The sequence below is a fragment of the Rhinichthys klamathensis genome, unplaced genomic scaffold (assembly GCF_029890125.1).
Source record: "Rhinichthys klamathensis goyatoka isolate OS25496 unplaced genomic scaffold, OSU_Roscu_1.1 h1tg000013l_1, whole genome shotgun sequence".
NCBI lineage: Eukaryota > Metazoa > Chordata > Actinopteri > Cypriniformes > Leuciscidae > Rhinichthys > Rhinichthys klamathensis.
The window spans coordinates 277,172-303,179 of record NW_026606565.1 but is presented as its reverse complement, the minus strand read 5'-3'; the positions used below and the strand labels follow the sequence as shown (position 1 = coordinate 303,179).

Here is a 26,008-nt window from a genome sequence, read left to right as displayed (position 1 = left end):
TATTTAGGCCTACATGAAATTCTACATCCATTGTATGATTTTTTTTTTCTTTTTTTTTTTCGGAAGGGCAGCCTGAGTCGAGAAGGGCATATGGGCAGTTGCCCGGGCAACCTGAGCAACCCCCCTGTGCACGTCCCTGATTGACATACTCACATTTTTATGTTTACTGGATCAGTCTAAGTCAGAGGTTGTCAATCATGAACCCATGGACCCCCCTCTAGGTCCGTTCAAACTATGAATGATAAATAATAATAAATATATTTGCATCCACACCAACAAACAATATTGTTCTGTTTATTATAAGCACACTCTGTTGTCGGTCACTTTAAATGCTAGAGCTCTTTAAAGTGATTTCAATTACATTGTTTTTCTGTGCCTTTATCTTTATAGTTGTTGTGTGTATTCTTTTACTTTAGGAACGATTTATAAAACTATAGGCCTATCGTTATCGTCCTTGATGTGAACAGGCCTTTTCAGTCAACACGTGGACCTCCTAATGTGAAAATATGAAAATGCCAGATTTCTTGGTAACACAACATAATTAATTACTTTAATTACTTTGACAAACACAAATAAATGCATTATGCTAAACTCAATTAACTTTATCAATTACTTGCTTTAAATATCCTTAAATGACCATAGTTTGGGTTAATTGCCCCACTACTGTATTGTACAGAAAGAGATTTACATCTGGTTTTACTGTAAAGCAACTAAATCAGCCAACGATTATATAATACGTTTTTTTTTTTTTAATGCATGTATGTATGTATGTATTAATGTATGCATGCATGAGGTAGACTGGATATGCCAAATTGACCGTATGAGTGTGTGTGGGTGTGAGTGTGCGTCAGGAAAGGAATCTGGCGTAAAAACTGTGCCAGATATATATACACTAAATTGCCAAAAGTTTTGGGATGTATGCCTTTACATGCACATGAACTTTAATGACATCCCATTCTTAATCCGTAAGGTTTAATATGGAGTTGGCCCACCCTTTGCAGCTATAACAGCTTCAACTCTTCTGGGTTGGAGGTTTAGGAGTGTGATTATGGGAATTTTGACCATTCTTCTAAAAGCGCATTTGTGAGGTCAGGCACTGATGTTGGACGAGAAAGCCTGCCTCGCAGTCTCCGCTCTAATTCATCCCAAAGGGGTTCTATCCGGTTGTGCAGGCCAGTCAAGTTCCTCCACACCAAACTCATTCATCCATGTCTTTACGGACCTTGCTTTGTGCACTAGTGCGCAGTCAAGTTGGAACAGGAAAAGTTGGGAGCATGAAATTGTCGAAAATGTCTTGGTATGCTGAGGCATTAAGAGTTCCTTTCACTGGAACTAAGGGGCCAAGCCCAACCCCTGAAAAACAACCCCACACCATAATCCCCCCTCCACCAAACGTTTTACACTTCACACTCTTTCACAAATGTTTGTAGGAGTCTGCTTGCCTAGGTGCTTGTTTTTATACAACTGTGGCCATGGAAGTGATTGGAACACCTGAATTCAATTATTTGGAGAATTGTCCCAATACTTTTGGCAATATATATACTTTCCTGGACCCTCAGTTGAAAACCATGCCTCAAGTGTCTGATCATGCTCTGTTGCTGCAAGTCCACGCAATTAAAAGCTCCTTCCGCTCGTGTGCCTGAGGGGGGTTGATCAGGGTCAGAATAGTATGCAATCAAACTAACCTGACCTTCATTCACTTTGCGTCCCAATGGATCCACATGGTGGAAGAACGAAGAATATGCAAAAACGCGCACAGAGACTCCATCTCTACTTGGCTGCTTTACACATGAAATGGACCTTTAAGCGGTTAATTTCCATGAAGTTGGAGTAAAACTCAGCACCAAGGAAGAAAGCAGGTTATCCGTGACAGCATAAGTCATTATACGGAAACTCATTACATGCTGTTCACGTGAGCAGAGCGTTAAATCGCTGGATTGGCTTGAGCGAGGCCTTCATTGTGGAGACGGATGAATGCATGCTTGATTTAGGTTGGATTAAGCTTCTTGTTTGATGGTTAACATCGTTTTACACAGTTCACATGTTTAAGAACCTTTTATCTCTCTGAGCATCAAAAACCAGAAATGAAGCAAATAAAAAAAATCCCTGTACTACATTATTAATCTTAATTTGCCTGAGTGGCCTATGTCAGGTGGAATTTGTTGGTGATTGCAAGAGGTGTGTCCATGTTGTGAAATTTGCAGTAAGCCTGCTATTTGTCAAGCCGCTATCGTATGTCCATTTTTCAGACGTGTACATCAGTGTATTTCACTTGCTTTAAGTAAGGGATAATGTCCACTTCACATCATTGTTTTTTTGGCAATAATATCTGTAGGCTACATTATCCTGCATGTTAGAGGGCTTTATCATTTCATTTTGAAAAAAAAAAAAAATTGGCCTACCAACAAATCAAATAGACTCTTTGAAATTATCAGGCAGAACAGTTCTCTTTTTTCAAAACTGTGTAGATCCTGTGTCAATCCAAATAAACCGTACTGAATAAATACTGCTGTTTTTATTTCATATGATAGATATAGAAACCATTGTGAGTCACAATATAGCAGCAACTATTGGTACGAAAAGTGAGAGACAGTGGAGTGATATCCTAGCCTGACTTCGTCATACTCATATTCTAGTCAGAATGTGAGTCTGATACTGCTCCATAGGGCTTTGATTATGAGGCGTGTCTTAACCGAACCAGGGGGGGGGGGGGGGGGGGGGGACTCTGCACTCAATTGGATAGACCTACAACCAATCAGAGCAAAGCAGTAAGTGTTTTTTTTATGAGCTACGCAAATTGTCAACAGAACTCAACTACACTCACGCTGGAAGTAGTATTAAAATAATGAGTGTTGCTTCTTTTACTTGGTGCTCCATGAGTGCGACCAAAGGAGAAACCACAACGACCACAGGGTTTTCATTGCGTCCCATCTTCTTAGCGACCATCGGAGCCAGCTGATAAATTAAACTTTTGCCGAATCCCGTTGGAAGGACGGCAAACACATCTTTCCGATCGACAAATGCCTTGATTGCAGTTCTCTGTTCGTCTTTTAAAATGAATGCGCTGTCGATTTCTTTTACAACAGACGCGATAGCGGAATCTATACATCTCAGTTCTCCAGCTGCAGTCATCTTTGAGGGAAACCAGTTCAACCCAAGCGCTCTTTGATAACGCGATGATTACGTAACTGCAGATCATCTGTCCATCATCGTATAAAGCCCGCCCTGGCAATTTGATTGGCCCGACTAATTCTGAACCGATCATAATTACTCCTCAATGGATCGAGTCCAGACCGAACTTCCCGACCAAAAAATGTTGTGGGCGGGGTTCGGGCTGGCATCCAGGCTAGTGATATCTACTTAAGCAGTGAATATATAGAAAAATGTTATAACTCAAGGCCACGATTATCCAAACAAATATGAGTATTCCAGAAAGCTGTAATAAAATAATGATCTAAAACTATAAAATTATAATAAAAAAAATATATATATATATATATGCTCTAATGCAGAGTAATGCACATTACAACAGAATCAACAATAAATAACATATTTTTTAACCTATAATAAATCATAATATTATGCCAAAGCCTCGTAAGCTGCCACTAATTTGACATATTTTCTTTAATCAAGATGTATATTGAATTTGTCACGTTGTGTTAGTGAGCTCACAGCCCGTGTCAAACATTTTGAGCGATCTAATAAACACATTCAAGTAATTAAAGCACAGAGAAGCTGAAATTATGCTTTGCAAAAGGTAGCAAATATGAATAATGCATGGTTGTGTAAACTGTATTTATTAGGATCACTGAATAGTTAATCAGTTGGTGTGAATTAATATGATTGTTGTGAAGTGTTCATTTCAAATCAGAAAGCAGATCTTCTCATAAGGGTTACCTGATGTATATGTTTCATTTCTACCATCCAGCATATTCAAAAGCCTTCTCTACTTAGATGATTTACAGTGCAGTTTAACAATAACCATGATCTAGACAGAAAGGCAATCAAGCTCCTGCTAAGTTCTAACCATCTACAAATGTAGACTTGAAATGTTGGAAATTAAATGAACTTCACAGAGGCTCAACTCATTTCCAGCAGGAGCGAAGGCAGTTATAGTGTACAAAGAATTTATTGCTGACACCACATTACAGGAACATTATGGGCAGTGAATTGATTCAATGAGGCAGCCTAAGGGACATTTAAAAGAAAATGACGGCATAGTGATCACCATGATTGCTTGGAGTAATTTCATTCAAGGTATACTAAATTTACCAAACGTATTTAATAATGAAACTTACTGAGCTGAGCTCATCAGTATAAAAAAATAAAAATCATAAAGACAAAGACAAAGAAACAGACACAGGTGGGAAAATCAATTAAGACTTTAATTTGACTGTTTTAAGTTTACTATAGGACTTGAACGTGGATACTTGACAGAGTTTAAATAAATTACTCAATAAATATATCAGTGAACATATCTGATCAAACACTTAATATATTTTCTTTTTGTTGGTTTGTTGATTGGTCATTGATTTATTTAGACATGTGGCTTAAAAGAAACAATAGTTGTGTTTTGTAGGGTTACATTAAAAAAAAACTCATTTGAGAGCCAACAATATCCAGCTGCACAAATGCTGTGATTCTCCAGCACCTGTCTGCATACTGAACTCAGGGCAACATATTTGATTATCAAACACATTGTCCTATTTACACATACACTTTCACATATAAGACTGGGACAGAATAAAGAGTCACTTTCTTTAAACATTTAAATGATCTGTATCCCTGTTGTGGTAATGCATAAAAGCAACGGGCAGTCAAAAGGTCAAATGTCTGTAAACAACTATGGTAGACAATTTTATATGGGTCCCATTAAGAAAATTTAAACAGTAGCAGTTGAAAGATTCCTTCTTTAACTTTGCACATGTTGTTTGAGCAGGCTGATCAATCAGTACAAAAGCCTTTAGATTTTCCAACTTAATTATGTTAGGCTTTTTAAAAACACATTTTCTCACAAGTTCCTAACCTATTTAGTGGTTTCAATCTTGTTGAAGGTGCATATTGGCGTCAGACCGGCATTATTGTGCACTGTATTGCTGCCTAAAGGTAGCTTGAGTTATTCTGTCCTAAAATCGAAAAAGGATCTGTTGTTAGGCCAATGCTTTTGGGTTAACATCAGTGCTATGATGCACTAGTTCAGACAAAGCAGATCATAATTTGATCCTAAATGGAAAAATGTACACCAGTATAAATAGAAACAAGTGCATTTGGATGCTTTAGGCACCTCATTTATGTTGCATTGAAATTGTAGATACAGAACATGCTGGCACGTGTGTATGCGCCAACACAAACACACACACGCACGCACGCAGATAAAGCAGCCAAGAGAAGCGTGCTCACACAAACAGGGAGCGCATACACTTCCCTGTAAATACACACAGATTGTTTGAAGCTCCCGCTGTTTCACACAGTTGCCACATGCCGACAGTTTGTCTGGCGCTGAAGCAAGAGGCAAATCAACGGGGAAACCCGCTTTTTTTATTATTATTTATTCTTTTTAAATTTTTAAAGCTTTTATAAAAATACAAGTCATTGTGAAAGTGTGGCGTATGTGCACATGCTCTTTGTGGCTCTTTCTGAACAAGTTACCAAAGCATATCTCTTTTCCCTTTCCCTCTTTCTCTCGACATTGCGTGGAGTAGAGGTTAGCAGTCAACACCAGTCAGACCTGTTTGGTCTCATCAGTTGACAGAGATGGATGGATGCAAAAACGAAGGAACGAATGAGAGGATGAGGGGTCGCCTCTCGAGGGTACACAATTTGAAAGGTGGTTAATTTCCAATGCATCCAATTAGCCACACACATGCAGACACACACTACGCCCCTTCCTCACCATTGCTCCACCATCAGGTCGAGGACCCTGTTGACATTCAGGTCTGAGTCAAGGCCAAAGTCGTTCTCTAAAAATGGGGCGGTGGGGGGCGTTAGCGGGTGCAGGCCAGAGGTCAAGGTCTCCAGCCAATCAGCAGGGTCAAAAACAAGAACCTCTGACCTTCTTTTCCTGGACAGTGAGCTGGATGGTGGAGTGGTGCAGATGGGGGGAGGAGGAAGTGGAGTTGGGGTTGAACCGAGGGGTGGAGCGTTGTTAGGTGAGGGAGGAAGCTCTAAAAGAAGCGAAGAGCACAGAGGAGAGGAAAGAAAGTTGTCTTCTTTTTGGCGCTTGGTGAGCTGTGATTGGTCAGGCTGCGGGGTAGGGGAGGAGCCTGAGAGGATGGTGGTGGCTGATTGGACGTCTGTGATGAGTGAGGAGTTATCTGAAAGATAAGGAGTTCAACACAGGCATGTCAGTATGTCCGGCCAACCTAAAATGTAATCTTAAAAATGTATTGTTTTTTGCCCTTGGTAAGCAACATCTTTGCTTCCTCTCTCCTGAAATGTTTCAACCACCACTGATTAAAATTTCACTCACCTGAACAACCAATAGTCTCGTCCAATATGTCATCTATGGATTGAGTAGGGTCCATCTTAAATGGTGAGAGAAAGAGTGGACAGGAAGTCGAACGCTTAGTGCTCATTGTTGATGAACAGCAATCAATACATCAATAGTTGCATAACATAGCACACAAACTCACTTGCACTCTTTGAATAGCCTCCTGTAGTTCCTCTTCCAAACTCCGGACAGGGGGCGATGCCTGTGCTGGACTGGCAGTGATTTGCATAGGCAAATCAAAGTCTTGACCAATTACATCACAAAGCTGACAACAGTTCGCCTAATATTAGGAAAAAATTCAAAGATTGTAAATCATTTCAATGGTGAAATATATATTTGTGCATGTTTTTTTGTTTTTTTTACTAATATTCCCCACATTTATTTAAACTACGAAACACCTCAATACATCAAGATGCAACTTAAAGGGATAGTTCACCGAAAAATTTAAATTCTGTCATCATTTACTCACCCTAATGTCGTTCCAAACCCATAAAACTTTCGTTCATCTTCGGAACGCAAATTAAGATATTTTAATAGCTCATATTTTTATCTCAAAAGTGCTGCGTAACACACAGGAATTAACCTCATTGGTTTGCGCACATCAAGCAAGCATGCTTGAGCTTCCATTTATTATAATTGATGTGTGCGTTGATGAATGTTTATATGTGAATAGAAGCCTAAATTCAATCTGTTCGGCGTATAAAGTGTCTCTTCATAAAATTTGGACTAAACCACTCAATTCATATGGATTAATTTTACAATCTCTATATACATTTTTTGAAGTGTCAAAGTAGTAGTTGCGTAGCTGTCAATGGAGGAACAGAAACCACTCAGATTTCATTAAAAATATCTTAATTTGTGTTCCGAAGTTGAATGGGTTTAGAACGACATGAGGGTGAGCAATTAATGACAGAATTTACATTTTTGGGTGAACTAACCCTTTAATGGTGCAGCAGTATGTCACAGTACTGTCTTACTAGCATGTCCCTGCTTGTCTTACTAAATATTCAGAGTACGTACTTTTCCTTCACCAGTGCAGTACGTAAAGAGCAGTTCCTGTCCGCCTGTGTCTGGTTTCCCTCTGGTGCATCCTGGCTCCTGTTGCAGGAACGAATGAAGGGAACTTCCACACAGCTGGAAAAAACAGAAAGAATGAATTAGTACATTGAATGCTTTAAGTACTTATAGTACTTGGTGAAATAGATTCACCAAAAATTAAAATTAAAATAAAAAAATCGCCAATATTAGGAAATGCCACCAATGTCCAAAAAATCCACCTATATCAATTATCCATACTCACTTGAGAGTCCTTTGCTACTTCTCTGGGTCTGCTCCTCAACCTCTCTCTCATTTCCAGCTCCACACTAAGTTCATCTACTGGCTGGCCTGGCCTCCACGTGGCGCCAGAGGGCATTGGAGAAGAGGATGTATGTAAGGTAGGACTGGAGCCAGCAGAAGAAGGAGAAGTGAGGTAACTGTCACCAGCTATGCTTTGCCCCGCTAAACCCGAAGGGTGGATGTACATTGGAACAGACTTGGCGGAGGTGTTTACACTGGAAGGGATTTGGTTGAGTGCAGCAGGGTGGGAGGGTTCTAGTGTGGCCCCTAGCTGGCAAAGTGGGGCAGGGGTTAACGGGGGACGCGGCATCTGGAAAGGAGGGAGTCTTTCTAGTAGTGCCGGCTTAGTGCCGGAAACTGGGAGTCCACGTTTCCGCAACTGCTGACGAAGAACTGACACCTGAGAAGAAGGAATACAGTCAATGTTCTATACAAAGCTTGTTCAAACAAACAGTTTATGAAGACCAGATAATATAGAGCAAGGGTGTCCAAACCTACTTCTGGAGGGCCACTGTCCTGCAGAGTTTACCTCCAACCCTAATCAACCAAACAAGAACCAGGTAATCAAGGTGCTCATGATTACTTGAAAATAATAATTAGGTGTGTTGGAGAAGGATTGTAACTGAAGTCTGCAGGAAGTAGTCCTCCAAGAGCAGGATTGGACACCTGCTCACCTGGATCTAGAGTGAGTATTCTTAACCAATGGTATTCCTACCGTTAGGTCATCAAGGTTTGAGGGGAGGAACTCTGCCTGGTGGATGGGACTTGTATCAGGAGTAGAGGGGTTTGTTGAAGGGGTTCCAGACTGAGGGGAACTTTGAGGTGTAGTTCCAGAAATCTTCGAATGGTTCTCACTATTATTTAGATGTATAGTATAGGTATATAAGTAATTGTTTCCTGATTGCTATTCAGATCACAGAGTAGAATCTCTTAAGCTGGGTTTGCACTGTACGATTTCTACACTAGCTATGATTTTGCTCTCTGAGACAAATTATAGGGATCACAAACGATTTCTCCTCATAAGGTAAAAATCATCAGTCTTAGATCACATAGTGCTGGCTTACACTACACAACTTAAATCCAGACTTTTGCCCTAATTTGCACTTAGGGTAAGTTGATGGTAGTCGCCTTGAGTCAGAGCCAGTGTACACATTTTGGGAGCTTGGAGTTGACAAATTTCACATTGTGTAGGATGGTTACAGCCATCTAGTCTGAGGATTTCAAACCCCCACTCCACCCACCCAATTTGGTCAGTGACTGCTCTGATTGTACAGTCTAACATAAAAAAAATGATCTTGCCCAGTGTGCCATGGCTTTTACTCAAGATGACTGTAAAAATCGTGCAGCATGCCCCCGGCTTTAGTTGTACAAATCATGGTCTTTTTAATGGGAACTTTATTTGAAGGTTTACCTGTTTGTCACAGTGACCTGTTGTTGCTTAAGAATTTGTAGTTGTAAGTACACTTGCTGTTGTTGCAAGAGGTGGGAGTAAGAGGAATCAGTGGCCGGAGCCTGACTGTTGTTATTCTTTTGCGAAGCATTTCCGGCTCCGTTTCCAGTCCCAGTCCTTTGATCTGGGGGAATGTACTGATGGTATTTCAGCTTCCTCATTTTAGGTTTGGAATCGCGAGGTTTTCGTGGCCGAGGAGGGCGGGATGAAGTTAAGGACCCACCCAGAATGGAATGAGAAGATGGAGCTGGAGTTTGTGCTGTCTTGAGGCATACAGAGAAAGAATGTGAGTACTATAATTTGGAAAAATGACACGAGCAAGTGGATGGGGGAAATAATGAATGGTGAAATGGGGCGAGGAGTAAAACAAATCATTATTTCAAATCTATGTGTGAATGCGTACCTTTGGCAGCAGTGGTAGTGTCTGGGAGGGCATGTACATCCCTTTGGGTCTCCCAGTTGTTGATATGGAGTTTGACCCCGTTACTGTCATGGTCATTGGTTGGCTGATGCACTCGGTTCCCGGGAGCAATGCCAATCTGCACTGTTTTGAGAAGAATTGATAGTGGTGAAAATTCTGAGTAACTATCTTCCAGCCATTTGCGTAATTTCTGCACCACTAGTGGCACGAAACACAGAATATGTGATTTTCCATCAAACACCGAAAACAGATAGCAACCAATATCACCACATTGGTTCACCCACTGTTGCAATGTTTGGGTGGTAGGGATGCTCAAATGAACAGAGAAATACTTTGATAGCTCCACAGTTCTCGCAAAATTACACACTTCATCTTTGAACTGAAGAAGAGGATGCAAGGCAAAACGTCTAATATTGGGTAGGTGTTTTAGACCTCTTATACCTGTACATTGTTTGGGCTGATCGGCGTAGCAATAGGTGACGCATCACTTGGTGATTGGTCACATCCTTGCCCAGGTGATGATGAGAAGCCAGGAGATTGGTGCATCCCGAGTTGCTCGGGAGATGCAGAGGCAGAAGAGGAGTTGTCATCTTCAAATACATCTGTTGGCAAAGAAGCAGCTGAGGCAGAGGAAATGGTGATGTGTGAAGCTTTTCTGCAACAATTCTGGGTATAAGTTAAATGTCATGTGGAAATGTGAAACTAATAGATAGTAATGCAAGTTTTGTTTACACATCTACACCTTGTCAGAATGTATATTTTTTTCAGATTCATTTTTATAATTTTCTTTATTTAGACAGGATAGTTGGAGAGTTGGCAGGAAGAGGGAGAGGGAATGGGATTGGAGAGGTCCACAAGCCAGGATTCGAACTTGGGTCACCCAAAGCGCAACCAAGCTGTGTGTCGAAGCACTGCCGGCTATTGGCTACCACAAATATAATTATCATTAATACACTAGGTACACTATAAATGTATAAATATAACTGAAATAATTGAAACTTTACCCGTAATAGCAATGCACAATATGCATTACAATTACATTTCATAAAAAATTTTTTTAATGCTGTTCACTGTTTTATGTGATTTGTACTTCATTTGGTGTGATTTCTAAAACAAAACAAAATTGGAAGTCTCTAAGTCAGCTGATCTGATCAGTCAAGTCAAGTCACCTTTATTTCTATAGCGCTTTTTACAATACAGATTGTATCAAAGCAGCTTCATGATAACATGATACAAAATATATAGATAACATGAAAATAATACAAGTAGTTTGTTTCTAGAATAAAATTGCGTCATCGTCCACCTGAAGTAAGGCAGATCAATAATATTGTTGAATATTAAATGTCCCCAACTAAGCAAGCCAAAAGCCAAGGCAACAGTGGCAAGGAACCAAAACTCCATCAGGTGACAGAATGGAGAAAAAAACCTTGGGAGAAACCAGACTCAGTCGGGGGCCAGTTCTCCTCTGGCCAACGAACGGACAGTGTATGATTATGATTCAGGCAGCATTACAATATCAGGGCTGCTGTTATGAACAACTTGGTCTGGCCGCTGAATCAAGTCTGCCTAGGAACGAAATTCCATTGGCTGAAAAAAACTTTTAATTATTATTTTATGGTATGGGTCTCTATGGTATTTTATGATGTGTGACAATATGAACTGTTATTATGCCCATTCAAATTATTATCACTAATGTTACATATAATAAGATTTTTTTTACATATCCAATTTTTTTAGTTGGTTATGTTTTACAAGCTAACCACTTAGCATATAAGCATAGCATATCACTAACCGATTAGCGTTCTTGCTTAGCCTGTAACCTGAAATGTTCCACTTTATGTTTTTTATATTGTCACTTTTGCATAAGTTTAACATCTGATTGGTGTGTTTTTACTGTACGTATATGCACATATATTATGCTATGAGTGTCATCAACACAAATTGCTGATGCCAATAATTGTGTAAATATTCATTATAGCTTTTTCTCTTTAGTCACAACAAATCATTTGTTAATCACAAAAAAACTGAGTAAAATGACCCCAATTACATGTAAGTATTATATAAGAGAGTATATGTTTGTGTGTGAGTGTTTGTCTATGACTCTATAAAATATTTAGTTTGAGTTTATGCTATTTTGTGAGGCATCAGTTTCAGTTATTTTCAATGACTCACTGTTCTCTAGAGGCAGAATATGCCTCTGCAGGAGTTCAAGTGGTCCAGGCCGACTCTGAATTTTCTCACTCAGATCCTCAGCCAGACGAGCCTTCTTCTGCCTGTGAGCTCCACCATAACTCCTGTCTGTGAGCGAAAGACAATACGAAGAGAGAAAGTGAAAACAAGAAACGAGTGAATCAGAGAGAGAGAGAACAAAATGAATAGTGAAAGATGGGGAATGTAAATGGAAGATCAATTGCTCTGCTTTATAATAAGAGAGGAGAAGAAGAGGAATATTTTAAAGACAGATACGAATGATTTTTCACAAAAGAATTTGTTGTTGGGTAATCCAATTCAGGCATTCAGAAAGCTACTGATAATAAGTGCAGTACAGAAGGACCTTCAGCTGAATAATTTGCAAACACAAAGAGCTGTTTGATGAATGGGGACCGATGTGAATGGCTAATGGACAAACCGCTCATTCCAGCTTTAAGGTTACACCTCTGTTCATTACTGGTATTGGCTATAAGGTCAGGGAATATTGGAAAACTCTCAATGGCATCACCTGGTCCAGTTTGAGCAGTCAGACCACTAGGGGGCGACTTCTGAATGGCACCATCTTCTGTCTGACGCTGCATTGGGAAACAGCCCAGTCAAATCAACATCAGAAAACATCAACAAGTACTGTAAACCTTTATTTCTCCAATAGTAAATGAAACAAAGCACATGGGTGAAGTTTCTGAAAAGAACTAATTGTTTGCTTTTGGTGGTAGCATTCTCCTGTAAGACTACATTTTCGCTCCTGACAGTAATTATCTTGAACCAGCTGCTGTTTACTGTCTTACTAAACATAATTAACTGTGCTAACAGTGTTTCACGGCTTCTAATAGTTTGCGACAGTAACTAGACATGTAATTACAAACATTAAATTATGCTAAAGAGGTTGAAGACCTACTCGTGTCAGTTATCAGACCGTTTTTGGCATCACTAAGTACTTTGCTTATCTACACTGGCACCCTGTTTCACATCAGTCTGTTTTCATATAAACCAAAGGCATACACATACTGCTGCTGGAGTGTGTCAAGCGTGAAAGCCATTAGATCCAACCATAGTTTTAGTTTGGAACTTCTCCCTCAAATAAACTTTGAAAAGGTTTGCATAATCAGCTGTTTCATGGAAACATATATTTTAGTTTTGTTTGCTGCTAGGTCTATATTTCTCCTGAAACATAGATCAATAATGGCTCACCAAACCACTGCTGACTTCTTTCTCCCCAACTTTATCAGAGACAGAGGCCTTTGTACCTATAGAGCAAAGAGAAATTAAGAATGAACAAAAAGACAAACTGTTATAAAGCTATAATTTAGAATTGAAATGCATAAAGACAGCAGTCCAGCTGGTTTGAAAAGTGTGACTCAAATATATTAGGATTGTCCTGCCCCATAAGGGGAAATTTCATTGACTTCCTGTGGCCAAGCAAAATGATCAAAATTCATAAAGACACACTCACACACACACACTCACCAGACTCTGCATTAAGTTCATTCTGCTGTCTGCGGTTCTGTATTCTCAACTGCAGAACTGAAAAACATATACTTATTTATTATTATGCAATACAAACAATATCTACAATGCTTTGTTTAAAATACAGTCTCTGTGTTTCAGAAAACTTGAAAGCCTGAGTTTCCCACCTTGAGGAATGTGCAGTGTTACTCTGTGGATCATATCAATTTATGACTGCAAGCCCAGCCTATTACAAGTAAATTGCACCACTCGGATGATCATAAATGAGTTAGATAGGCACTGCAAAACATACACTGTTCCCTAACCTAGTCAAACATGCAATCACTGTTTGTGGCACTTAAAAGAAGGTCTGCACAAACAAACATGCTGGAACCAGCAGGTGAATTACAGCTAGGCCAGAGGTGGGAGGAGTCGCTTGTCCCATGATGCACTTCTGTGCTGAGTTTTGAGATCTGAGAGTGGACGTGAGAGGAAGGGGGTAACTATTTATCCCTCTGAATGTCTATTTCTGTATCCTTCCCATCCCCCATCCAGCTGTCTCTCTCTCTCTCTCTCTCTCTCTCTCTCTCTCTCTCTCTCTCTCTCTCTCTCTCTCTCTCTCTCTCTCTCTCTCTCTCTCTCTTCGCTCCCTCTCTCGCTGTCAATCGTGCTAAGTAAATTCTTCCTTTTTACTTTACTCTGGAAGAGAATTACATGCTGAGTGGTGTCAGGCCAAATCAGGTTGGAATTCTGGGATTAAAAATTCACTGAGTGCCACTGCAACTTATAGTAATGACAATAACTGGTAGGCTCTGATCACATAATGGCAGAGATGTATAATGATAGTTCAAGTTTTGTTCACTACTAACTGTAGAAGCCACTGATATTACTATTATATGTATGAAAATCAATACATATTAAAAAACACTTTCTAAATTCACTGTATAATGACAGTTTAGAATTAAATTTGTTTTGTTTCCTTACAATAAAGAAAGTAATATAAGGTCTCGGTTACATATTCTACTATATACAGTGCTGGTCAGAATTATTTCCCCCCTTAGTAAATATGATCACAGATCTCTGTAAAAAAAAAAATCTGCATTGTTAATCCTTTTGATATTTTATTAATAAAATTAGCAAAAATCTAACCTTTCGTTGAAGTAAAATAATTGAAAGTGGGGGGAAAGTCACATTATGAAATAAATATTTTTCTCCAAAACACGTTGGGAACAATTATTTGCCCCCTTTTATTAAATACTTTTTGCAACCTCCTTTTTCCAAGATAACAGCTCTGAGTCTTCTCCTATAATGCCTGATGAGTTTGGAGAACACCTGACAAGAGATCAGAGACCATTCCTCCATACAGAATCTCTCCAGATCCTTCAGATTCTAGCAAATACCAACAGATAAAAAATCTAAACCTGACAGCCTGTGCTAGAAATCTTATAATGGGCCATGTTTAGATCTTCCAACAGGACAGTGATACAAAAACAAACATCAAAATCAAAACAAAAATTGGTCACTGAGCACAAAACCAAGCATCTGCAATGGCCATCCCAGTCCCTGACCTGAACCCTATAGAAAAGGAGTGGGCTGAACTGAAGAAAAGAAGCGCCAACATGGATCTGGGAATCTGAAGGATCTGGAGTGATTCTGTATGGAGGAATGGTCTCTGATCTCTTGTCAGGTGTTCTCCAAACTCATCAGGCATTATAGGAGAAGACTCAGAGCTGTTATCTTGGAAAAAGGAGGTTGCACAAAGTATTTAATAAAAGGGGGGCAAACAATTGTTCCCAATGTGTTTTCCCCCACTTTCAATTCTTTTACTTCAATAAAAGGTTAGATTTTTGCATAAAAAATAAAATCAAAAAAATCAAAAGGTTAAACGATGCAGATTTATTTTTTACAGCCATCTGTGATCATATTTACCAAGGGGGTAAATAATTCTGAACAGCACATATATATATATATATATATATATACATACATATATACATACACATAGAGAGACATTCACACAGAGAACTATCCTCTGTAAAAAAAAAAAAAAAATTTAAAGGTTTTAGGATTAAATCATTCTCAAATCATCAGTGAAGCATTAGAGGGACAAACTTCAACTTTTCACTTGAACCGTTATCTGTTAATCAGTGTTTGATCCTAACATTTCAATATTGTGTAAAGCCATGGTGTGCAGGAATGAGAGCATTAATATGTCGTTATGTACTACCCTAGCATCCTAGTTTAAGTTCTAGCATCTTTCAGCAGTTCCTCTGTGTAGTATTTCTCTGCATTAAGCAGCCCTCCTGTTGTGGTTGACTGCTGCACTTTTACTCCATTCTCAGATACTGAACTCTTTCAAATTGATTGTTGGCTTCTCTAAATATCCTTCTTGTTTGTGCAGAAAGTTTAGCGGTTGACCTTTTCTGGGCAGCATCTGGGCAATTTAATGAAGCCTCCTTCCTGATAATTGAGCCAAAAGTGCCCTCTGAGACATCCAAACACTTGGATATGGTTTTGTACCCTTATGCATTTGTTTTACATTATCTCTGACATCTTTGAAATGGTCTTTACTCTTCATTTTTACAGCTTGTCTTTAAGATTCACAACCTGAATAATATATGTGTTTTTTTTTATGTAGTTATTTTAATAAGGTAATTGTGTTATCATTAGGTTTTTCATTCAGACCTGAAAGATGAAAAAACTGAAGGCTGCTATGTGCAGAATCAGATTTTCTTTCTTCTTTTTTTTTGTTGGTGGAGCCTAAGCCTGCCACAAGACCAGTGTTATTTCCCAGGACACCAATTTCACTGATATCTGTCAGATTAGCAGTGTGGTATTAAAAAAAAGGAACAAACAATCAAGTCAAATTTCAAATGAAATCTAATTTTAAAAACAAGCTTCGGTGTTTAGAAACAAACAACAGAGGGAAAGATTTCAATATATATCTTTAATATTTACTTTTAATAAGAAGTCTATCTCATCTTTGGAATCTGGTTTTCTAAAAAATAATGTAAAATGTGAAACAATGTCATTATTTAAAATAATACAAGATCCCTCCATGGCTAATTCTCAATATTTATTGCATAATCAACACATGATGAAAAAAAAAAAAGATAAATTAGCTCAAATAGATCAATCTGGTGGCCTGTAAAGCGATAATGAGAAAAGAGACATATGTGTTGCCTATGTAATGATTTAAATATACAAATTTCATAAAAAGACTAAATTCATATATTGGCAAATTTCCCTATGTTCATCCTCACACTATATCAGCAAAAAAAAAAAAAAATCTCTTTTCAGATTACTTCAGTTTTGTTTTTGCTCATTAATTGATGGAGGATTAAGACTATAATTGAAATAGTAAATGAGAAATAAATGACAATTTTGTTATAAACCTTAAACGTTCTTCCATTGTTTTCCAAATGTATTTTATACATTTACCCTTTGTTTACACTGTGACTCAGGATTTACCAGAGGGGCAGCCATCTTTCTCACAACACAACACAGCATATCCAAGGTCACAGCTGATCCAAGGGTCAGTAGAGCAAGACAAGGTTCTTCGCATTCTCCTTGCTGTCTATACATGTGATCCTCCTTTTAAAAAGAACAGTCCTTTTTAGGATATTAGCTAAACTGTTTAAGTTTACAAAGTGTTAATTCAATGCACTTTTGATGGAAGAATCTTGATATTACCAAAGAGTGCTGCTGGACATTTGTCTGAGAATCTTGCCAGCAGGATGTTTATAGGGAACCCAAGAAGAGAGGGCACCGCTTTTGAAGGGGTTCCAACCACAGATGGGAACCAACAAAGACAATCTGTCCACTGTCCACATGTCCTTCAGGGAGGACCACACTGCTGGCCCCATTTGTACAATATGGGGAAGTGCGAGAGACCGTGGAACCTCATGAAAACGGCTTGGTTGGTAACATTTCCATAATCTCCAGATTTTATAATGTGATGCATTGTGAATGCACAACAGGTTTGAATTGAACTGAATTGAGAATGTTTTTTTAAATTCCAATTGTAATTAACTGAAATTCATATAGCTCCAATAAGTGTTAAGTTTAAAAAGAAAAGGAAGGTTTGTCAAAAAAAAGATGGGTTGTGACAGCCTTGTCCGAATTTTAAAGCTGTAAACAAGGTATAGATTGGACACAGTTTTTAATTACATAAAGCTGCATGAGTTTTTAGAAAATTGTATTCAAGCAAGCACCATCAACTTATGGGGCCTGTTCCATAAAGTGTGCCAAGAAAATTGGGGATTACAGTCCAAAACCTGACTTGAATTAACCTAACAAATCAGTCGGGACTAAAGGACAATTTAAGTTCATGCAATCTCACTAATTTGACTCATGTTCAATGCGTCAAGATCATTTAATGTGCACGTTATTCTCGATTAAGCAGCCCTAAAGGTCGATCATTGATCAAGTCGATCCACTATGGCAAACTATATTTTGTGCTGTTTAATGCTTTTTTAATGCATAACTTACATTTCAGGGATATTCTTCATCTGTAAATGTTAGTACAAATACTGTATATTTATTTTTTGACTGATAGTGGGTAATAAAGTCAAATAATGGTATGCAAGAGAGTCAGTGGTAATATCATTTTGTTCCGGCCGGTCAGTGTTAAGGCCGGGACACACCAAGCCGATGGTTGGCCGTCTGGCCGTTTTTGAGCTTCGGTTGGCGAGAGAACTCTGATTGGCTGTTCAGCTTAGCGAACGAGTTAGTACACAGGAATAAAAGCGAAAGTGATGAAAGCGAGCAAAGAAGTCAAGACGGTACAGACAGAAAGCTGTTTTAATTTTATGTCATCTTACCTGAGCATTCGAAGGCACAAATATTTTCATAATACCATGAGCCGACTAGAATGAAGAAAGTGATAAGCGTGACTGATATTTAAAATTGTAAGCAAGCGCTGCTTTGTTTATGGTTTGTATATCTGCATTCCTAATTTTGGTTTCCCTTTTTGAAAGACGAATAAAGACTATTGATACCTGCAATACAGATAAATAATAACTTACACACAGGCGCACAAAACACATAATAGTTGACAGTTGCCTGTAGTCCTTTTGGTGTAGTCCAGATTTTTGGCCGGGACGCAGCCGACGAGAGGAGACAACACAGTCAGCTTTCAACACCGCTAGTTCTTTGACGTCAGCTTGGTGTGTCACAGGCTTCAGATGAACTCTGCAACAACTCAGGCTTAGCCCGACAGCCTGCCCTGGACCGGGTTACTTTCTCAGCAGAGTGACTGAGCCTGAGCTGTTAAATTTGCTTTATGGAACCAAATCAACTGAGAATGAGTCAGACTAACTGAAAAAAGCCTGGCTTATTTGGTCAAATTGTTTTATGGAACAGGCCTCTGCTTTGTAAGACCAGCTATATTCACAGAGGTTTGCAAAGCCGCAAAGAGCTTCACTCAGACTCCATCACCAGACCAGCCACTGGGAGCATCATCAGAACTCACATCACCAACCAAAATAGACAGACAGCTACACATGTGGGCTTTCAAAACCAGCTTGGATACAGTCGTGTGAACCTTCCTTTGTTCTTACCTGAACGGAACTTATTGCGGATAAGCAGTGACCTCTCAGACGCCAGCAAGGTCATAATGGAGAGACAGCAGAGGAAGAAGGGGTGGGGGCTTTAAAGATATGTCTTCCTCTTGCAGGCCAGATACTTATGATGATTTCTTACACCCTTTCCTCTCCCTGAAGAGAAAGAAGGCAAAGTCATGGGAGGCCTGAACTTATCTTAGTCACCATCAAAACGGCATGGGAAAAACACCAGAACCAAACAACTTGCAAAGTCTGTGTACGACTGACAGAAACAGGAGGAATCAGAAGCTAACTGCTATTATAACAGTATCACAGAGAGAAAGTAAACAGCATTGCTTAAAACACAACAGATTTCCTTCTTTCTATGCAATGAACAGACACTAGTGCTTTCAAGCTTCAAATAGGAAGCAAAAGCATCAAAAGTGGTTCATACGTCCATGTTCCAAATCTTGCAGCCATACCATAGGCTTGTGTAATAAACAGGACATTTTTCAATTTGTTATCAAAAGCTGCAGTCCGCAGTTTTTCCTCTTTGTCGCCATCTCTGATTGAAATCTGCAATTGCAGTTATTCGCGGAATTATCAATTTTCCGTGGGTTGTGCCTCGGTACGGCACAGCGCGGATGAATCCAATGTTTCGAGGAGATTGTGCGCCTGTCATTCACCGCGCCGGTGTGGATACTGTCATTCGGAATCACAGATTCTACTTTTTGGAAGTATGACCAACATTAGAATTTTCACCGGAAAAATGTCACCTGAACAAGTAAGAAACATCCACTTTTGTTCTTCTGACCAACTAAGGGGGAAAAAGCATTGCAGTAAATCGCACTCATTAAAGCTGCAGTCCGCAGTTTTTCCTCTTTGTCGCCATCTCTGTTCGAAATCTGCAATTGCAGTCATTCGCGGAATTATCAATTTTACGTGAGTTGTGCCTCGGCACGGCACAGCGCGGATGAACACAGTGTTTGAGGAGACTGTGAGGCTGTCAGTCACCGCGCCGGTGTGGATACTGTCATTCAGAATCACAGATTATTCTTTTTGGAAGTATGACCAACATAAGAATTTTCACCGGAAAATGTCATCTGAACTAGTAAGAAACATCCACTTTTGTTCTGGTTCTGACATTGCAGTAAATCGCGCTGATTAAATCTAACAATCGCTTATAATTTATCATATCACGCAAAACCGTGCAAATTATACTTTGTTCTCAAAATGTTAATGTTAACAGCGTCAGCATTGCGTGACTACATGTAATGTCCTTCCGATATTATCCTTGTTTTCGCATGGGTCCGGTTGCAGTCTCTTTTTTTCTGAAGCCACTCCGAAGTCCGAACGAAGTCTTTTGCATTTTACAGCGGGTGAATCTGTTGTCACTGGTGATTGTCGTTTGAACCTTTCTGGATCCGCCATTAAATTGATAAGTTTAATTATATCAAGTGCTGTGAGAAAAGGCTATAAATCTCCACCTCCAACATCCTCACACGCAATACAGCCTACTAGCCGAGACTCCTTCTTTATGTGTACAGATGTGACGTAATGACGCAAAGACATGCTCGAATCTCCCGCGGAAATCCACCAGTACCACTGGAATAAAAACATTATTACAAGCTTAACGCTTTGAATCGAGGTAAGGCAAGCAGATAGCGTTGAACGCCGGCTGGTTATGTATTTTCTCAAATATTTATTTTGGATCATTTTTAACCCAAAAAAAGCTACGGACTGCAGCTTTAAATCTAACGATTGCTTATCATATCACGTCAAACCGTGCAAATTATACTTTGTTGTCAAATTGTTAATGTTAACAACATCAGCATTGCGTGACTACATTTAATGCCCTTCCGATATTTATCCTGGTTTTCGCATGGGTCCGGTTCCAGTCTCTTTTTCCAAACTCTCAGTCCAAACTCTTTTGCATTTTACAACGGGTGAATCTGTTGTCACTGGTGATTGTCCTTTGAACTTTTCTGGATCCGTCATCAAATTAATAAGTTTAATTATATCAAGTGATGTAAGAAAAGGCTATAAATCTCCACCTCCAACATCCTCACATGCAATATAGCCTACTAGCCGAGACTCCTTCTTTATGTGTACAGATGTGACGTAATGACGCAAAGACATGCTCGAATCTCCTGCGGAAATCCACCAGTACCACTGGAATTAAAAACATTATTACAAGCTTACCGTTATGAATCGAGCTAAGGCAAGCAGATAGTTTTGAACACTGGCTGGTTATGTACTTGCTCAAATATTTATTTTGGATAATTTTTAACCCAAAAAAGTTATGGACTGCAGCTTTAAGAGAATCTTGGCATCTACACTAGTGGTCCATGGCATGTTCTCTTATAGAAGTAGAGATTAAACAAATCATTCTTCTGAGCCTGATCTTTTTAATTAATTCATTAATTTGATTCACAAAACCAGTCTGAATCATTTGTTTATAAATCACAGATCAGAGTTTAACTCTCTGACTCGCAGCGAGTAACATCTCAGTGGTTTAAATAACGACTTCAATTTGTATCCGTTCCTCACACAAAGCTATCATGTGGCTTCAAAAGACTTGTGAATACAGTGCAAAAGTCATGCAGCACTTTTATGGTGTTTTTTAATCCTTTTTTGAAACTTTAAAAGGTTAGTTCACCTAAAAATGAAAATGTGGTCAACACTCTCATGTCGTACCAAAACCACAAGACCTTCGTTCATCTTTGAAAACCACTTGATTCATATGGATTACTTTTGCAATACCTTTATGAGCGTTTTGAAGCGTCAAAGTTTTGGTGGTATACATTAAAAATTAGGTTTCTATGGTTTCATTAAAAAAATATCTTTATTTGTGCTTTGAAGATGAACAAAAGTTGGGTTTGGTACCATATGAGGGTGAGTAAATGATGACAGAATTTAAATTTGTGGCTGTATTATCCTTTAAAAGCTCCAGTCCCCATTGACCTTATATTTGCATGTAAAAGAGCTACTAGTACATTCAAAATAAAATTTGTTCTTCTGTGTTTAACAGAAGAAAGTAAGTTATAAAGGTTTGAGGTTATACATGAGGTTGAGTAAACAGGTTTTCATTTTTGGATTAACCATATTTTTAAACTATTCCAATGGGAGGAATTTTTGCCCAACTATATAGCCAAGGCTAAAATGGCTTGTTGGAACCTATAAAAAAAAGTGAGTGTATGTTCAGAGGCTTGAGTTACAGAATTTATTTGTTGCCTTGGAGTTGGAGTTCAGGTACATTTCACTGTACATCTCTCTTTATTGTTAATCAGAATGCACCCACTGACTACAAATACTGAAGCAACAAATTGGCCTTAGATAAAAATCACAAAAACTTCTATTGTCAGACATACACACGCAGATGCCTTCACAAAAGAACACATATATTCACAGAAAAATGTATAAACACAATAGCATGAATGAAAATGAATACTCACAGTCAGACTGAACTCCCCCGAGTTTTGTCAAGAGTGGCGTTGAACAGAGATTAAAGTGGGGAGAGAGAGAGATTCTTGTGATTGAGGTGGAAAATGAGGGCAGAACTTGAGGCACGCTAAATCGAGGCAACGCTCAATGACAAGGTTGTTCCTTATCTTCTTTTGCGTCTGCTTGTTCATTCCCTTCCACAGGTGAATATAGGGAGAAAAGGGCCCTGTGTTTCTTCCTCTTTTCTTCCACGTAGAATTCACACAGCACACCCCGTTCTCTCTCTCTCTCTACCCCCACACCGAGGAGTTGAGCCAACTGTGTTGGGCTATCAAAAGAGCACCCTGACGTCCTGCCCCCTCAGAACTCCCACCCCACACACCACACACCACACACATACACACTTGCTGATAAATTCATTGTGGGTGACACTAATGGGTGGGTAACTTGCGGTGTTCCCTATCTCCTCTTTCTTCTGTCTGGGGTGACAAGGCCAGACCTTCCCCCACAGGTACCTAAAGGAGCTTGTAAAAGCTGGCGACTTTCAGCGGCACATAATGTACAGTATAAAAGCTACAGACATACGACGCTGCTGGATCAGAAAGGGACGTGGAGAAAGAAACTGCATTTCACTGCATTACATTTTTCATTTTTATTTTAACTCAACTTTTTTATTGGGAACCTTGACTTTGTGAACTGTATTCCTATACATTCATGAAAAAATGTCAGTGATGCAGACATGAGGTCTTAAAGGGATAGCACACCCAAAATGACAATTTTGTTATCATTTGCTCACTCTCATGTTGTTCCAAACCTGTATGATTTTCTGTCTTCTAATTTTTGGATATATTTAGAAAAATGTCCATACAGTTAAAGTCAATGTGGTCCATTGTTGTTTGGACCCCAATGTTCTTCAAACAACTGATTTAGAACAACATCAGGGTGAGGAAATAATGACAGAATTTTCATTTTTGAGTGAACTATCAAGTTTTAATATACTCTAAATGATGAATTTGCTCCATCAAAAGTTATGTAGGCTACGTATAAATATAGAGATACATAGCATGTAAAACATCACATTAGCCAAGAAGTAAAATTTTAATCCACAAACATGCAAATATATTTGTCTATGAGTGAGAGACGGGGGGCCAGGGGAAGAGGAGGGGGTTGGGAAAGGGAGATCATTACTGCACCACCTGTTTGGTGGCTTTGACGGACAGGTTGGTGTGTGCTGCTGTATCAGCAGGTCACAGACAGCCAGTGAGTGAGAGAAAGAGAGATACAAGAGCAAAAAAATGCAGAAAAGTCCAAAACAAGAGTTACAAGTTGAGTGCACAACAATTTGTGTGAGACAGACAGAAGAAAGATAGAAGAAATGCACACAAAGTTCAAATCTTTTCATAACAGCATTGAGCAGCTGGTAAAGCCAATATTAGCTATTTTAATAAGAGACATTAGTGTCTCAACCTTGACACTGAATATAACCATACGAACCATTATGAGCATGAAGGTTGTGAATGATAGAATTGGAAAAAACTTGGCCACTTATTGTGTGACGCACATGCAATTTATGCCATGATGTACTATTGAGGGAAAAGTGATGTAATCACGCTTCCTTCCATCAACCCCCCGAGCCCCCCTTTCGGGAATCCCTCTGTGATTAGAACCTGTTACTGTCCATCTTTGTCTCTCTGTCATCCCTCTAGCTCACCTCAATTAGCTTGTTTCATATTGTGTCACAGCAGGAGCAGCTTAACTGAAACAACACATTCCATACATACCATTGACGCCACATGTCTCATTGGCTTTAAAAGATGCAAGAAAAAATGTCAAAATGACTAATATCTCTGCACACAAGGTGGGAACCTCTATTTCATCTCATGTCATTCTCCAGGCAATATGAATTCAGGCCTGCAGAAAATAGGGTGTGAATTGCTAATCGTGTCAAAAAAAAAAATCACTAAATAACTCATAACTGCAAAGAAATATTACATTTTACACAGCTACAGAAATTGTCAGCTTTTTTAGATCAAAAGCAGTGTAAATCGCCCAGTGGATCTCAGCTGTGTCACTTTAGGAACCAGTTTTTACACACGGTATCAGAATTGTGAATCGTTCAAATGTAAGCAGGAATGACATAAGATGAATATGAATAGGGTTTAAAAATTGGTCAAATATTGTATTTGCATTAAACATATTCATGATGATATAGTTAGTTGCGTTTAATAATTTGCATTCAGCAGAACAACCCACTGTGTGACCCCTTTATGAGTCACGACCCAGCTGTTGAGAACCACTGAAAATAGAGAAGATGGATAACTTTAAATGTTGCCAGGCTAGTTACTTGCATGGCTTCAGGTTGATGTGGCCATGCATAACTTGGAGTGAGTTTGACCTCTGGTGGCATAAATATGCAACAACATCCTAGATCTAGAATATAGGTTATGTACATTACATTACATATCCTATCCGAAAAAATACTTGCGGTCCTCATCCAGCTTCCTCAATAACAACAGTTCCAGAAGTCTTTGTGCTTGAACCTCTAATCATCTCCATCTCCACAGGTCATTCAGACCGCTCATCCAATCTTCTTCACCACTGCTATGCTAACAACTCCATTGCAGATCTCCCTTGTGCCTCAACATCTACATCTCAGAAAACATCAATGCCTAGCATAATTAAAATAACTCTCTTCCCTAAGCATTTCATAGTAACAAGCCTCTCCTTGCCACCAAAACATCTGCCATTTTGTCTAAAATGTTGTCTCTTCACACTATTATCTGGAAATTATTTATACTGCCTGATAATTCATTTCAAGAGACTGTTGCAGGCTTACACGGATAGGCTACTGATTATTATGCACATACCACATTAAAGGCAGGTAACAACCATCAATGTAACAAGCACATAGTCTTGCTGAAAAAGTCAACTACATTTTTTACGGTTTCTCTCTTTCTCGCTCTTACACACAAATGCACGCATTCATACTCGACACTCATAGACGCCTGCTGTCAGCTTGATTGTGGGAGCCTTTCTCCTTGATGCTGCCAAATTGAACACCGACCCTCTGAGCACATCTGAGCTGTCACTCACACGTACACAGACACTCCAGTCTAGCACAGCTTGTAAGGTTAAAGGGGGTGAAGTACATTCATAAACACTTTAAACCTGAGTTATATGAACCAGTAATATTGTGCATTTCATTAATTCACTGAATGAATAAATTACCAAGTCTATGTATCATATAGTCTATAAATGTATAACACACAATATTATGGCACACTTTTCATCTTAATGTAAAATAAAAATAATAATAATTTTGTCTGAAAAAGATGGATGACTTTTCAGCATTTCGATTTGATTCATTTTATTCAAAATCCTGTGACACAGGTTACAGAAATTAGGCTGTTTAAATATCTGCAGTCTTATTTTTAAATTGTGTATTAAATATATAAGTGTTCTGTGACATAACACACCATTTTAAATATATACATTTTCACCATAAATAAATAGTTCTCATTGGTGCATGATTGTTCTTCGTTAAGCACACTCTGAGCATTCATCTTAACATTGCAAGAAGGAACCAAACATTTTTTTAAATGCATGGTAAATCTATTGTGAAATGTGCTCAATAAAAAACACTAAATCAATCTGAATATATATGA

The 26,008-nt window shown here is 38.9% G+C and overlaps 1 protein-coding gene across 2 annotated transcripts; it reads right to left on the bottom strand.

The window, feature by feature from the left end:
• Window positions 1-5,008: 5,008 nt before the first annotated feature.
• Window positions 5,009-22,636, bottom strand: si:dkeyp-69b9.3 (myocardin). Of its 2 annotated transcripts, none has more exons than XM_056270513.1 (15): window positions 22,355-22,636; window positions 18,918-19,073; window positions 13,378-13,434; window positions 13,102-13,157; window positions 12,419-12,485; window positions 11,872-11,997; window positions 10,141-10,319; window positions 9,682-9,822; window positions 9,240-9,541; window positions 8,544-8,682; window positions 7,791-8,228; window positions 7,511-7,624; window positions 6,633-6,770; window positions 6,470-6,524; window positions 5,009-6,314 (listed from the first exon to the last, which is right to left on the bottom strand). In XM_056270513.1, the coding sequence occupies exons 2-15, from the start codon at window positions 18,970-18,972 to the stop codon at window positions 5,890-5,892; spliced, it is 2,292 nt and encodes a 763-aa protein (XP_056126488.1). In that variant the 5' UTR covers window positions 18,973-19,073; window positions 22,355-22,636; the 3' UTR covers window positions 5,009-5,889. The 2 variants fall into 2 exon arrangements, with proteins under 2 accessions (XP_056126488.1, XP_056126496.1); XM_056270521.1 differs by having other exon boundaries at window positions 10,141-10,301.
• Window positions 22,637-26,008: the final 3,372 nt, after the last annotated feature.

Excerpts from the sequence above, each read along its gene's own strand:
- si:dkeyp-69b9.3 (XM_056270513.1), bottom strand. The coding sequence starts at position 18,972 with ATGACCTTGCTGGCGTCTGAGAGGTCACTGCTTATCCGCAATAAGTTC. Across the intron at positions 6,771-7,510 it reads ACTGCACTGGTGAAGGAAAA|GCGAACTGTTGTCAGCTTTG; the intron begins GTACGTACTCTG and ends TCCTAATATTAG. Across the intron at positions 6,315-6,469 it reads CGAGACTATTGGTTGTTCAG|ATAACTCCTCACTCATCACA; the intron begins GTGAGTGAAATT and ends CTTATCTTTCAG.